This window comes from Capra hircus, chromosome 23, assembly GCF_001704415.2.
Source record: "Capra hircus breed San Clemente chromosome 23, ASM170441v1, whole genome shotgun sequence".
NCBI lineage: Eukaryota > Metazoa > Chordata > Mammalia > Artiodactyla > Bovidae > Capra > Capra hircus.
This window is the reverse complement of record NC_030830.1, coordinates 16,848,400-16,861,218: the sequence shown is the minus strand read 5'-3', so window position 1 is coordinate 16,861,218 and position 12,819 is coordinate 16,848,400. Positions and strand designations below refer to the sequence as shown.

Sequence of the window (12,819 nt, the reverse complement as noted above, 5' to 3'; positions counted from 1 at the left end):
ATATGTCAGCAAATCTGGAAGACCCAGCCGTGGCCACAGGACTGGAAGAGGTCAATTCTCATCCCACTTCCCAATAAGGGCAGTACTGAAGAATGTTCAAACTGTCAGAGAGTTGCACTCATTTCCCATGCAGATGTTCAGGCTGGATTTAGAAAAGGCAGAGGAACCAGAGGTCAAAGTGCCAGCATCCACTGGATCATGGAAAAAGCAAGAGAATTTCAGACAAACATCTACTTCTGCTTCATTGACAATGCTAAAGCCTTTAACTGTGTGGACCACAAGAAACCATGGAAAATTCTCAAAGAAAGGGAAGATCAGACCACCTGATTTGTCTCCTGCAAAACCTGTATGCAGGCCAAAAAGCAACAGTTAGAACTGGACATGGAGCAACAGACTGACTCCAAATCAGGAAAGGAGTACATCAAGGCTGTATATTGTTACCCTGCTTTTTTAACTTATATGCAGAGTACATCATGCGAAATTCCAGGCTGGATAAAGCACAAGCTGGAATCAAGATTGCAGGGAGAAATATCAATAACCTCGGATATGCAGATGACACCATCCTTATGGCAGAAAGCGAAGAGGAACTAAAAAGCCTCGTGATGAAGGTGAAATAAGAGTTGAAAAGCTGATTTAAAACTCAACATTCAAAAAACTAAGATTATGGCATGTAGTCCCATCACTTCATGGCAAACAGATGGGGAAACAATAGACACAGTGACAGACTTTATGTTCTTGGGCTCCAAAATCACTGCAGATGGTGACTGCAGCCATGAAATTAGGAGATGCTTGCTCTTTGAAGAAAAGCTATGACCAACCTAGACAGCATATTCAAAAGCAGAGACATTACTTTGCTAACAAAGGTCTGTCTAGTCAAATCTATGGTTTTTCCAGTAATCATGTAGGGATGTGAAAGTTGGACCATAAAGGAGGCTGAGTGCCAAAGAATTGATGCTTTTGAACTGTGGTGTTGGAGAAGATTCTTGAGAGTCTCTTGGACTGTAAGGTGATCAAACCAGTCAATCCTACAGGAAATCAACCCTGAATATTTATTGGAAGGACTGATGCTGAAGCTGAAGCTCCAATACTTTGGCCACCTGATACAAAGAGCCAACTTATTAGACAGGACCCTGATGCTGAGCAAGATTGAAGGCAGGAGGAAAAAGGGACGACAGAGGATGAGCTGGTTGAATGGCATCACTGACTCAATGGACATGAGTTTGAGCAAGCTCCGGGAGGTGGTGAAGGACCGGGAAGAACAGCACTAGCGTGCTGCAGTCCATGGGCTGCAAAGAGTCAGACACGACTGAGCAACTGAACAGCAACCCACGCCAGTAAGGTCATGCTTAAAATCTTGCATGCTAGGCCTCAGAATAATGCAGACCAAGAACTTCCAGATGTCCAAGCTGGGTTTAGAAAAGGCAGAGGAACCAGACATCAAATTGCCAACATTCGTTGGATCACAGAGAAAACAAGGGAATTTCAGGAAAACATCTACCTCTGTTTCATCGACTACACTAAAGCCTTTGACTGTGTGGATCATGACAAACTGTGGAAAGCTCTGTTGTCACCTTGTCACGCTCTCTCAATCCTGAGCCCCTCTGTTGTTCAACACAGCGTTCTAACTGTTGCTTCTTGACCTGCAGACAGGTTTCTCAGGAGACAGATAAGTTGGTCTGGTACTCCCATCTCTTTAAGAGCTTTCCACAGAAAGATTTCCTCTTCTTGGGCTCAAAAATCACTGCAGATCGTGACTGAAGCCATAAAATCAGAATACGATCACTTCTTGGCAGGAAAGCTATGACAATCCTAGACAGTGTGTTGAAAAGCAGAGACATCACTCTGCCAACAAAGGTCTGTATAGTCAAGACTATGGTCTTCCCAGTGGTCAGGTATGCTTGTGAGAGCTGGACAGTGAAGAAGGTAGAGCGCCAGAGGATTGATGCTTTCGAACTGTGGTGCTGCAGAAGACTCCTGTGAGTCCCTTGAACAGCAAAGAGATCAAACAGTCAATCTTAAAGGAAGTCAACTCTGAATACTCATTGGAAGGACAGATGCTGAAGCTGACGCTCCAGTATTTTGGTCATCTTATATGAACAACCAACTCATTGGAAAAGTCCCTGATGTTGGGAAAGATTGAGGGCAGAAGGAGAAGAGGGCCTCAGAGGATGAGATGGTAGAATGGAATCACTGATGCAATGGACATGAACTTGGGGAGACTCCATTAGATGGTGAGGGCCAGGGAGGCCTGGCATGCTGCAGGCCATGGGGTCACAAAGAGTCAGACACGACTAGGCGACTGAGCAACAACAATATAGCATTTGTTAGAACAACTTTAAGTGAAAGTCACTCAGTTGTGTCCGACTCTTTGCAACCCCATGGACTATACAGCCCATGGAATTCTGCAGGCCAGAATACTGGAGTTGGTAGCCATTCCTTTCTCCAGGGGATCTTCCCAACAATATTGAAATATAATTCACCCACTGAAAAGAATCAACTATAGCGTATTCACAGGGAGGTATGACCATTGCCACAATCAATTTGATGAAAGGTTTTCATCACCCAGAAGCATTTTTAGAATATTGTTATCCAGGTACCAACTTCCCAGGTGGCTCAGAGGTAAAGAATCTGTCTGGAGTGCAAGAATCAGGAGGCATGGGTTCGATCCCTGTGTTGGGAAGATCCCCTGAAGAAGGAAATGGCAACTCACTCCAGTATACTTGCCTGGAAAATTCCATGTACAGAGGAGCCTCACAGGCTACAGTCCAAGAGGTCCCAGAGTTGGACTTGAATGAGCAGCTGAGCATGCATTGAGGTACCAATTTATTCCTGGGCAGTCAGCCCCTATTTTCCTTCAACATTTCTCTCATCTCTAGACAAACACTAAGCTACTTTCTGTCTAAGGGATTTGCTTATAAATCCTATAAATAAAACCCAACAATTAATATTGTTTTTTATTCTTCTTTTCTTTTGCAGAGCATAATGTATTCAAGGTTCACCATGCTAGGCATCTGTACTCCCTTCTTGTCATTTTCAAATAATTTTCCAATGCAGCTTTGTATAGCTTTTACTAATTTATTCATGAAGGCTTTTACTAATTTATTCATGAAGGGATGGAGATTTGAGTTATTTCTGCTGTTTGGCCATCATGATTAATGCTGCTGTGAATGTCAGCTACGAACATGATAGTGTGGACTACCATTTTCATTTCTCCAAGGTGAATACCTAGGAATGGAATTTGAGTCCTAGAGTAACACTAGGTTCAAACTTGGAGGAACTTGCAGACTGTTTTCCAACACCATTTTACATTCCCACTAGCAGGTTCCATGCTTCCAAACTCTCCACATCCCTCTGAGGATATGAATCTTCGTTTCTGGATTTTCAAGGAGGGGATGTCACCTATGCTTCCCACATGAACAAGCTCTGGGTTACATTTCCTATCACAGCTAATAAGGTTGAGCAAACCAAAGGGAAGATTGTCCCCAGATTTGGCTAATGCCCTAAGGGTAAAATGTCTCCCTCTGAAATATTGCCCACATTTATATTTTGGCCTAAACATTTATTCTCTTGATACTGTACTTATGGAAGCTTTTTATACTTAACCTGTTATTTTTATTTGCTTTCACTCGACAAGTAAGGCTTAAAACCAGGGCAACCATGTTACTAAAAACGGAATCTCCTCGACCCATTTTTTCAATCCTGCTATTTTTCTGGCACCAGGGTAGTTGTCAGAATACAAGTCCATCTAAACCAATGATACTTTATGTCTTCTGTGAGCCAGTGTTGGGTTGTGACATGCTTGTTATCAGCTCACAATGAGAAACATACAGACATTGAGTGAGCATAAGCAGGTAAACTACCTTTTCTTGACCCAGACTGGAAATTGCCAGGAAAAAGATGAGCAATTTTATCATGTCATGGATCTGCTAAGACTGTTGGATTATAGTCCTCATGGACTAGAGATTATAGCGTGGTATCTAAACTAGTACTTTTAAAAGACATTTGTGTGGGTCACATGTAAATTGATCAATTTTATAGATACTTTCCCCAGCAAAATGCATATAAAAAGAAATACAAAACTTCAGTTCAGTCTCTCAGTAGTATCTGACTCTTTGCAACCCCACGGACTGCAGCACAGCAGACTTCCTTGTCCATCACCAATTCCTGGAGCTTGCTCAAACTCATGTCCATCAGGTTGGTGATGCCATCCAACTATCTCATTCTCTGTTGTCCCCTTCTCCTCCTGCCTTCAATCTTGCCCAGCATCAGGGTCTTTTCCAATGAGTCAGTTCTTTGTATCAGGTAGTCAAAGTATTGGAGCTTCAGCTTCAGTATCAGTCCTTCCAATGAATATTCAGGACTCATTTCCTTTAGGATGGATTGGTTTGATCTCCTTGCCATCCAAGGGACTCTCAAGAGTCTTCTGCAACACCACAGTTCAAGAGCATCAGTTCTCTGGTGCTCAGCCTTCTTTATAGTCCAACTCTCACATCCCTACATGACTACTGAAAAAACCATAACTTTGACTAGACGGACCTTTGTTGACAAAGTAATGTCTCTGCTTTTGAATATGCTGTCTAAGTTGGTCATAGCTTTTCTTCCAAGGATCAAGCATCTTTTAATTTCATGGCTGCAGTCACCATCTGCAGTGATTTTGGAGCCCCCCAAAAATAAAGTCTGTCACTGTTTCCATTGTTGCCTCATTTAATTACCATGAATTGATGGCACTGATGCCATGATCTTAGTTTTCTGAATGTTGAGTTTTCAGTTTACTTTTTCACTCTTCTCTTTGACTTTCATCAAGAAACACCCCAGTCCCTCTTCACTTTCTGCCATGAGGGTGGTGTCATCTGCATATTTGTGGTTATTGATATTTCTCCCGGCAATCTTGATTCCAGCCTCGGCTTCATCCAGCCCAGCATTTTGCATGATGTATAGTGCATATAGAGTACATAGATAGCTGTACTCTGGCCCTGATAGCTTAGTTGGTAAAGAATCCGCCTGCAATGCAGGAGACTCTGGTTCGATTCCTGGTGGGAAGATCCCTTGGAGAAGGGAAAGGCTACCCACTCCAGTGTTCTGGCCTAGAGAAGTCCATGGACAGTCCATGGGGTCACAAAGAGTCAGACACCACTGAGCCATTTTCCCTTTCACTTTTCACTCTGCATGTCAGTTAAATGAGCAGGGTGACAATATACAGCCTTGACGTACTCCTTTCCCAATTTGAAACCAGTCTGTTGTTTCATGTCTGGTTGTAATTGTTGCCTCTTGACCTGCATACAGGTTTCTCAGAAGACAGGTAAAGGGTTCTGGTATTCCCATCTCTTGAAGAATTTTCCACAGTTCGTTGTGATCCATACAGTCAAAGGCTTTGGTGTAGTCAATAAAGCCGAACTAGATGTTTTTCTGGAACTCTCTTGCTTTTTCTATGATCCAACAGATGTTGGCACTGTGATCTCTGGTTCCTCTGCCTTTTCTAAATCCAGCTTGTACGTCAGGAAGTTCTAGGTTTGCATACTGTTGAAACCTAGCTTGGAGAATTTTTAGCGTTACTTTGCTAGCATGTGAGATGAATTCTATTGTGCAGTAGTTTGAACGTCTTTGGTATTGCCTAACTTCCAAAGGACTGATGCTAAAGCTGAAACTCCATACTTTGGCCACCTCGTGCAACGGGTTGGCTCACTGGGAAAGACCCTGAGGCTGGGAGGGATTGGGAGCAGGAGGAGAAGGGGATGACAGAGGATGAGATGGCTGGATGGCATCACTGACTCGATGGACATGAGTTTGAGTAAACTCCACGTGTTGGTAATGGACAGGGAGGCCTGGTGTGCTGCAATTCATGGGGTCGCAAAGAGTTGGACATAACTGAGCAACTGAACTGAAGTGAACTGAACTTATAAATGTTAACATGCAATAACATGTCAATATATAAGCCTGGAAAGAGACAACGGCAGCTGGAGGACATTATGAGTAATCATTTCATCATTCACAAGTGCCCTCTGCTAATCTGAGAGTATAAACTAGAGTAGACAGAAACTGGCCCTCATAACGCCACGTCACAGAAGTTGAAAGATATGATTCATTCATCCAACATTACGGGTTACAGTGTAGCAGACCAAGTTCTGATCTAGATCACTGCTCAAACAGATTGAAATCTGTCATTCTTTTCCCCTCTCTCTCCTTCTCCAACCCCAGAATCTGTACCTTCTTCCCAAATGAGGGGAATTTCACTTGATGATCTTGGTGGAAGGCAGACACCCTCCTCCTTTAGACAGAAAACCTTGCTTCCTAAATATTCCTGCAGGTAGAAAGAGGCTGAGGCTCCACCAGGCAGGTTACCACATGCTGGACTCTTCCTTAGGACATGGTGCCACAGAGAGACTGGAACTGCACTGAATGCCTTAGGTACACGTGGCACACGGGGCAGAGGTGGCAGTGTGCCGTCCAGGTGTCAGGAGCAGCAGAGAGCAGGTCTACCACAGGGTCCACTGTCCAGCATCAGGCTGACAGTGCTGTGAACAGTGGTGTCTGTGCTCAGCTGCAGGGGAAGGGGTTCCTGTGCGGGACCCGAGCCGGGTGGGGTTGAGGATTCTGTTCCCGGCTGTGGCTTCAGGGCTGTTCTGTGGTTTTCCCTGAAATAAACTTAAAACCACAACTGTGCCTCTCTCTGTTCCATTTAGAACAATTTAAAACCTTTTTTTTTCCACCCAGAACTACCTAAGAATACCATGCAGGGAAGACTCAGAGAGCAGGGATTCAGAGACTTTTCCTTCTGCTTTATTATGATTGATATACAATATTGAGTCAGTTTATGGTGTACAGTTGTTGATTTGATACAGTTTTGTACTGCAAAATTATCACCACCGTAGCTTTGTCTGACAACTGAATCATGTCCCATAATTACCTCTTCTGCGTGTGTGGAGAAAATTTAGATCTACTCTCTTAGCAACTCAGAGACTCTCTTTATGGTGAGCTGATAATCACTTCCTAAAGTTTCAGCCTGGCGATAGCACATGGCAGAAACAACATGTAACTCACACCAAATGTTTTGTCTTTTTCCTCTCAGGAAAGAAACATTTAAATGTGTATTTAAGACCCCTCTCTACCTTAATCATTCTCTGATCTTTAACATCAGAGGATCCCAGACTGCTCAAGACTGCTTGTAGAGATTGTTACAAAATATTCAGGACTCTTCCCAGATCCACCATCTAGAGTGTAGGGCTCAGAGTCCGGGAGTCTATTATGAACGAGCCATACAGGGGAACTGGGTGCACAGCTGGGTGGGAATCCAGATCTGTGTTCCTGCTATGAAATGTGTGATCTGAAGATCAGCAACAACCATGCTATAAGTCTATTCCAGACCTTCTGTCTCTAAGAGGAGTGCAGGTGAAGGACATTCCTTTAGGTCCTTCACCAAAGATCAGGACCCCTTTCCATGTGCCATCTAGATGTGGTGTCAGAATGGTGCTGTCTGCTCAGGTGTGTGGTCTGATCAGTTCCCATAGCGCAGGGGATTCAGGTTTCAGTCCTCATCCCTCTGCTTCTGTAGCCAATTCTCCCTCATCTGTGACGTCATCTGTTCTCAAGGCTCTAAACATCATTTATATGGCGTCACCTCTTCCATCTATTTCTCCACTCAAGTCATCTCACCTAAACCCTAGACTAGTAAACACAACTCAGTTGCCACTTTCTTAAACCAAATACTGATGGTGATGCCTCCTCAAATATGCTCCTTCCAGAGTCCCCTTGTTTCCACAGTAGGTGCTGCACATGCTTAGTTGCAAATCTCAAATTTTGCAGTCTTCCTTTACTCTTTCTCATAACTCAGATTTAATCCTCTAGGAAATGCTGTAAAACGCATTTTCACGATAGATCAAGAACCCACTCACTCACCACTATCTTCCCCGCTCACACCCCAGACAAGCAGCAGCCTCCCCAGCCTGAACCCTGCGCTGTTTCCCTCAGGCTCCTCTGTGCCTCCCTCGTCCTTCACCTCCTGACTCTGCACAGCAGCCTGGCTGACGCTTCCAGACAGCGGTCATAGCAGGTCCTCCTCTGTTCAAATCATCCTATAACTTCATATCCTATTGAGATAAAACCAACACCCGTCTAACATACTGGAGGCCCACAGGATCTGGCCAGACATGGGATCTCATCACAATTCCTTTTCCTTCAGCCCCAGCTGCCTCCTGGCTCTCCCTTGAACACAGACACTCTCCTGCCCTTGTGCATTTGCCCTGGAGGCTCCTCTGCCTGGAGAGAACCTCCCCTAGACCTGCTTGTGGGCATTCCTTCATGTTCTCCACATCTTTACTCAAAGGTCACCTTTTCAATGAGGCCCCTGTCCACCCTAGTAACACAGCCACCTTCCCTGTCCCCACGCACTCATACTCTGGGTCACTTTCCTCAGAGCACTTACCAACCTGTACGGGAAACACTCCCTCACTTACTAGGCTCATAATACATGCTCTGCCCCTTCCCCCTAGAACACACCGCACATGGCGGACACGGTTTGTCTGGTGTTAGTTCACTGAGCTCTCCTAGATGCAAAAAGAGTGTGTCATGTCTCTTTCACACAAAAATATCAGTTGGTCATTAAAGCGCTTCCCTATTCCAGAGAGAGAGTCTTTATTGATGTGACCTCAGGCCACATGCTGTCTCGTGGCAGTTACAGCACAACATCCATTTGCACTGACCTCAATGCTGCTTGTATTTTACTCACAAAGGCTGATCTCCCTTCCCTCCACCACCAATCAGCCTGCACACCACACACAAGGCTCTTTATCTCTTCAGAAAGGAAGATCCTTTGCTTCTGGCTCCTATATTCAACCTGCTGTGATTTTATTAGACTCTGCTTTCTAAATCCATGAGTTGAGATGATGATGTGAGGGTGCAAGAGGGGCCAGACTGCAGAGAAGAGAAAAGTCCAGCAAGAATTTAGTCAAGATATGAAACTATGCAAGTTCCAGCATGTGGTTTCTTTAAAAAGATGGAGAAAAGTTGGAAAGAATCCAGCAAAATCTCTAGAAGGAGGGCAAGAGCTGGATGACTCTGAAATTTCTCTCTTGACACCGCTGAGATCCTGTGTGCATGGACCCCTTGCACTTGTGGGGACAATGACAGACAAAGTGGCCCCTGCTGCTGTCAGAGATGGGTTCACCCGGAGAAGAATGAGACCAGGACTCTACACATGAAAAAGAACAGTTATTACACCAACAACAATAGCAATAAGTAAATAAGCAAAATATGAACACATTCAAAAATGACAGGAGCTAAGGATTGGACCAAGGCCTGATCCTAGCTTACCCATTTAAGAAATGCACCCTGCCCATGGTCTGGAGATACAACAAGGCCCAGGTGACTTCTGAATCCTTGATCACAGGTCCTTGGTGGGACAAGGATTTACTGAAGGGACAAGGACAAAGGACTGGAGACCAGGACCCAGCCCAGGAGTGACCATGGGCGGTGCATGGGCAGTGCATGCATGCCCGCCAGGCACTGATTCTGGGCACAGCCCTGTTCACACTCAGCTCCTCACAGCCTCTGCCTTTCCTTCCTGCAGCTGACTCAGCACAGCAAATGTAGATGGATCTGGAAGGTTCTCAGTGTTTCCATTTATTTCCTCTTCCAAACTTTAAGAATCCTCACCTTTATTATCTGATGCCCCTTCATGGCACTAACTAGAAAAAAAAATTCATATATACAGATTTTATTTTCAATAAGGAAATAAGACATCATTACTCAGTGCATATGATGCAAAGACAGGGATTGAGATGGCCCAGCCCCGTCTCTGCTGGAACAGGACAGTGTATCAGGGAGGAGAACACAGGTCAGGCGGGAGGGGGCAGAGTGAGCAGGGGTGACCAGTCTTCCCACCTCCTCACGTTATGCTACTAGGAGCACAGACACATTCAGGTGCAGCTGCAGAAAGAGGGGTCCCGGGATCTGATGTCACATAGCAGGATGCAGCGTCACTCAGTCCCCACAAGGCAGCGTCTCACACTGTGAGAGAACAGAATCAGGAACCAGTAAGGTCGGTCATGTAAGCACTCACATTCTCCACAGCCCCCCACACGCTCACATGTCCCACTCAAAGATCCCCACCACCCAGTGTGTCCCCTCTGCCCCAATGCTCCTTCCAATGTAGTCCCTCCTGGGTCTCACCTTTAGGAACCATGAGAGACACATCAGAGCCCTGGGCACTGTCACTGCCTGGAGAAGAACAAGACCAGGATGTGGTCAGAACCCACAGGAGAGAAACTAGAGAAGGAACTTTGAGGAGGGTGAGCCCCCCATGGCCTCCTGTCTGCACCCTCACAAGGTCTCAGGAATCACCCCCTCCATACTTACTTGCAGCCTGGGTGTAGGTCCCTCGTTTTTCACCTGTGAGAAGAAAATACCATGTGAGAGGCCAGGGAGAAGGCTGAGTCATGAGTTCCTAGAGGAACCCCTAGTCCTGGACCCCAGAGAACCTTCTGGAACTGTGATCAAAACTCATGCTAGGATCAGGAACACAGAGAAGGGAGACGGGTAAAGACAGGGCCACCTGCCCTCCTGGAGGTCTGTCCTCAGCAAGGACCTCCCTCTGACCTTCAAGTGCTGGAAACCTGGTCCCCAGCTGGAATTGGGAAGGTGAAAAATTTATATTTCATTTTCGCACATGCTTTAGAAATGAAAAAAGGTTAGCATCAGCTCCACACTCCACATGTGTGTGGAGGGTACTTTCCAGTAACCAGGCTGGTAAAATTCTACCTGGGCTTGAAACCCCACTGAGACAAGAAAACTTAGGGCCCTCCCTCCCTTCCCTACCTGAGCGCTTCTTCCTCCAGATCACAGCTCCAGTCACCACAGCCACCAGGAGGAGAACCAGGCCAATAATGATGCCCATGGTGAGGAAGGAGGTCTGAGGAGGTTCTGCGGAGGCAAGGGAAGAGACTCTGACCTCAGACTTGAGTCCTGGCCTAGCTGAACTGAGTCTGAATGGCTCCATCTCATCCCCTTCCTTACCCCATCTCAGGGTGAGGGGCTCCTGAAGCCCCTCGTGCTGCACACGGCACGTGTATCTTTGTTCCTCTCCAGAAGGCACCACCAGGGCTGCCCACTTCTGGAAGGTCCCGTCCCCTGAAGGCCTGGTCTCCACAAGCTCCATGTCCTGGGTCTGGTCCTCCCCATTGCGCTGCCAGGTCAGTGAGATCTCCTCAGGGTAGAAGCCCAGGGCCCAGCACCTCAGGGTGACCTCACGCTCAGAGATGGGGTGATGGGTCACATGTGCCTTTGGAGGGTCTGAGGAAGAATCAGAAAATTCAGTTTGTGTTACCTCCATGGGTCACTGAAGCAGCATCATGTGACCATCCTGAGAAAGGATAGAACAGTCATTTTCCCCCCGGCTTTACTGATGTATACTTAACAAAAATTGTACACATTTAGAGTGTACTACATGTTGCTTTGATATATATGTACACTATGAATCTAATTAATGTATTGATCAACTTACCTTATGTGTGTGTCTGTTTGACAGGGATGATGAGAATGATTAAGATCAATTTTAAAGTATATAATACAGGATTATTATTAACTATAGTCACCAGGCTGAACATCAGATCCCCAGATGTATTATGAACTTTTTTACCCTCTGAGCTACAGAACATTCAGGAGCATGGTTTTGAAAAAAGCAGCACGAGAGCTAGATAACAGCCTCATCTCATAGATCAAGGATGATCTATATTAGTCCTTGGAAATTTCTAGAATGAGAGACTAGGATAGGCGCTCTGAAAATGTGAGGGGGAGAATACAGACTAAAGGTCCTGACTCTGGTGGAGGCTGAATGACTCAGAAAAGCTGGAGTCAGGCCTCCTAAGATGCTCTCAGGGTGAGAACGGGCCTTGAGAGAGAAACATGGATCACAAGATGGTGGCAGGGTCAAAGGGCACCGCTGACCAGCTATTTCAGGGATGGTTTGTTTCCTGCTTCGTCAAAGACACTGGATTCCTTGATTGTCCTTGAGAGAAGTGGGGCCACTGGTGACTGTCTTGTACAGAATCTGAAAACCCGGGCGGATTTCCTCCCTCTCCTGACAAGAACCTGGGGCGCTGTTCCTACAGGGACCCCACTTTCTTCTCCTCGTGGGAAGCCAGCTCCAGCCCGAGGGGAGATCAGGGCGGCCCCGCGCCCCTCGTACCTGCGCGCAGCAGCGTGTCCTTCCCGGTCTCCAGGTGTCTGAGGAGCCACGCCACGCACTCGCCCACCAGGTAGTTCCTGTAGTGATCCGCAGCACCTGCCGCCACAGCATTGCGCTTGGAGACCTGAGCCGCCGTGTCCGCCGCGGTCCAGGAGCGCAGGTCCTCGTTAAGGGCGATGTAATCTCTGCCCTCGTAGCCGTACTGCATGAACCCGCGGAGGAGAAGCCCGTCCGGCCCCACGTCGCAGCCGTACATACACTGGAGGGTGTGAGACCCTGACCCGCCCCGACCACCGCGGTGATTAAACCCAAACTGAAATGAAACCGGGTCAAGTCCCCCCGTCTCCTCCCGGGTCGGGGGTCGGCGGTCCCGCAGTGCTGGGGTGACCTCGGACCCGCAGACTCGGGCGACCCCGCCGGTCCCTGGGGATGGGGGGCGAGACCCGGCCCCGGGCCCGCGTCGCTCACCGGCCTCGCTTTGGTTGTAGTAGCCGCGCAGGGTGTTCAGGTTCACTCGGAAAGTCTGTGCGTCATCGTTGGCCTTTCGCGTCTCCTGATCCCAATACTCGGGCCCCTCCTGCTCCGCCCACCGCGCCCGCGGCTCCATCCTCGGATCCGGGGCCGCTGTCGAACCGCACGAA

General features: G+C 47.0%; 1 protein-coding gene across 2 annotated transcripts; it reads right to left on the bottom strand.

The window, feature by feature from the left end:
* On the bottom strand, positions 9,600 to 12,800 carry LOC108633505 (BOLA class I histocompatibility antigen, alpha chain BL3-7-like; the record flags this gene model as incomplete). 2 transcript variants are annotated; one of them, XM_018039128.1, is given in 7 exon segments in its annotated part: positions 9,694 to 10,002; positions 10,165 to 10,212; positions 10,351 to 10,383; positions 10,810 to 10,914; positions 11,008 to 11,283; positions 12,179 to 12,454; positions 12,647 to 12,800. In XM_018039128.1, coding segments are annotated over 7 exon segments (897 nt in total), but the record flags the coding sequence as incomplete, so codon positions are not given.